The sequence below is a fragment of the Nannospalax galili genome, unplaced genomic scaffold, assembly GCF_000622305.1.
Source record: "Nannospalax galili isolate Female #2095 unplaced genomic scaffold, S.galili_v1.0 scaffold680, whole genome shotgun sequence".
In the NCBI taxonomy this organism is placed as follows: domain Eukaryota; kingdom Metazoa; phylum Chordata; class Mammalia; order Rodentia; family Spalacidae; genus Nannospalax; species Nannospalax galili.
The window spans coordinates 4,367,546-4,369,926 of NW_008348218.1; the positions used below are offsets into that span (position 1 = coordinate 4,367,546).

At 36.1% G+C, this 2,381-nt stretch overlaps 1 protein-coding gene across 2 annotated transcripts in view; it reads left to right on the plus strand.

The window, feature by feature from the left end:
- The window catches only part of Gtf2e2 (general transcription factor IIE subunit 2), a gene marked incomplete at its 3' end in the record, with an annotated part of 43,959 nt that extends 41,587 nt beyond the window's left edge, over positions 1–2,372 (plus strand). For both annotated transcript variants that reach the window (XM_008844950.2, XM_029569268.1), the window contains 1 exon segment: positions 2,190–2,372. In XM_008844950.2, the coding sequence (XP_008843172.2) occupies positions 2,190–2,372 (183 nt within the window).
- Positions 2,373–2,381: the final 9 nt, after the last annotated feature.

Below are 2,381 nucleotides of genomic sequence, written 5' to 3' on the forward strand. Positions count from 1 at the left end.
TTTCTTTCTTTCTTTCTTTCTTTCTTTCTTTCTTTCTTTCTTTCTTTCTTTCTTTCTTTCTTTCTTTCTTTCTTTCTTTCTTTCTTTCTTTCTTTCTTTCTTTCTTTCTTTCTTTCTTTCTTTCTTTCTTTCTTTCTTTCTTTCTTTCTTTCTTTCTTTCTTTCTTTCTTTCTTTCTTTCTTTCTTTCTTTCTTTCTTTCTTTCTTTCTTTCTTTCTTTCTTTCTTTCTTTCTTTCTTTCTTTCTTTCTTTCTTTCTTTCTTTCTTTCTTTCTTTCTTTCTTTCTTTCTTTCTTTCTTTCTTTCTTTCTTTCTTTCTTTCTTTCTTTCTTTCTTTCTTTCTTTCTTTCTTTCTTTCTTTCTTTCTTTCTTTCTTTCTTTCTTTCTTTCTTTCTTTCTTTCTTTCTTTCTTTCTTTCTTTCTTTCTTTCTTTCTTAGATTTTTGTTTATTTATTTGATTTGTTGTTTTTTTGAGATAGGATCTCATTCTGTAGTACAGGTTGGCTTCAAACTCTCCAGTCTTCTTGCCTCTGCTCCACTTAAGATTTTTGATTGTAAAGTGTTTAAACTGAGTCCACATAGATGTTGAAAATAATGGTAAGATATATTAGTAATACACAAATAATGTAATCCACATTTAAATAGGCTGACTTACCTAATACTGGAATTTTGTAGACTTAGCAACATTTAAGTCTAAAAATATTATTTTGTGTATGTGCGCTCATATGTGTGTGCTCACTGGTGTATTTGTGGGGGCCAAGAAGACTACTTTGTGGAATTGTTTATTTCTCTCCCATCTTTCCATGGGTTCCAGGGTGTGGAACTGAGGTTATCAGGCTTTTGTGACCAGTGCTTTTACCAAACTGAGCTATGTCCCAGCCAGAAGATTATTTTTATTCATTGCCAGTCTTTTTCCTTTCTTTTTTTTCTGTCCTAGGGTTAGGTTGGTTGGCGATGAGGAAAGAAGTTAATAGGGTTATTATTGTCATTATTATAATTATAATAATTATTATTATTACTGTGGATTGAACCTAGGGCTTTACACATGGTAGGCAAGCACTCACTGAACTGTATCCCCAGCCCTCTTTTACTTTTCATTTTGTGATAGTTCTCAATAAATTGTGCAGGTTGGCCTTGAATTTGGGATCCTCCTGCCTCAGCCTCCCAAGTAGCTGGAGTTGGTCGTGAGGTACAGTATGGTGGTACGTGCCTTTAATCCCAGCACTGGGGAGGGAGAGGCAGGTGGATCTTTTGAGTTTGAGGTCAGCCTGGTCTACATAGGAAGTTCCAGTATCTAAGGGCTACATAGTGAGACGTTGTCTTAAAATAACACAACACAACCAACACAGCACAACACACAACAATCAGTGGGACTATTGGAGGTAGCTGCTCAGCAGTTAAGAGCACTGGCTGCTCTTGTAGAGGACAGGGTTTGGTTCTCAGCACCCACATGGTAGGCAACAACTGTCTGTAACTCCAGTTTCAGGGGATCTGACTCCTTCTAGCCCCTGTTGGCAATGTACAACATGGGTGCATTTTATACGTGGAGGCAAAACACTCATACACATAAAATAAAAAGAAAAAAAGAAAAAGAAAAAAACCAGGTAGTTGGATTACAGATCTGCACCACCACATCTAGCTAGGTTACCCTATTCTTGAAGGGTTTTCCTTCTGCTATTAGCTGTGCAACAAAACTGTCTAGGAATGTAACTAAGTAATCCTACATTCTTGGTCAGTTTTCCTGCTTGACATTAGGCTGGTTCTTTTCAGTTTTGTCTACAGTAGCTCATGCTGCTTGATATGAGTAGAGGAAGTTTGACTGCTGATTATTCATGTCTGGTAATGCTCTCCCATTATAATGACAATATATGAGAAACTGTACTTTGGAGGAGGGGTGTCCAATACCTAGTTCACTGTGTTTCTTAATAGGTATTATATTGATTCTTGCTTAGTTTGTTGTATAAAAGAATAAAGGTTCACCTCTTTCACAGCAGTTGTGATAAAATGAGTTTTTCTCTAAATAATGTATGTAAATAGTGTACTGGTTTGTTTTTTAATAAGAAAATCACTATGCTGATCTGTGCCAGTTGCCTGGGATCTCCACTGTATTGGGTAATGCTGTAATTAGAATTTAAGAACATTCATGTGAAGTTTCCTTTTAAGAATATGTTCAAATTGTGTCTTATTACAGGCCTTAGTCAACAACCCCAAAATTGAAGTAGTAGATGGGAAATATGCCTTCAAACCCAAGTACAACTTGAAAGATAAGAAGGCCCTACTTAGGCTTTTAGATAACCATGACCAGCGAGGATTAGGAGGAATTCTTTTAGAAGACATAGAAGAAGGACTGCCTAATTCCCAGAAAGCTGTCAAGGTAACACTT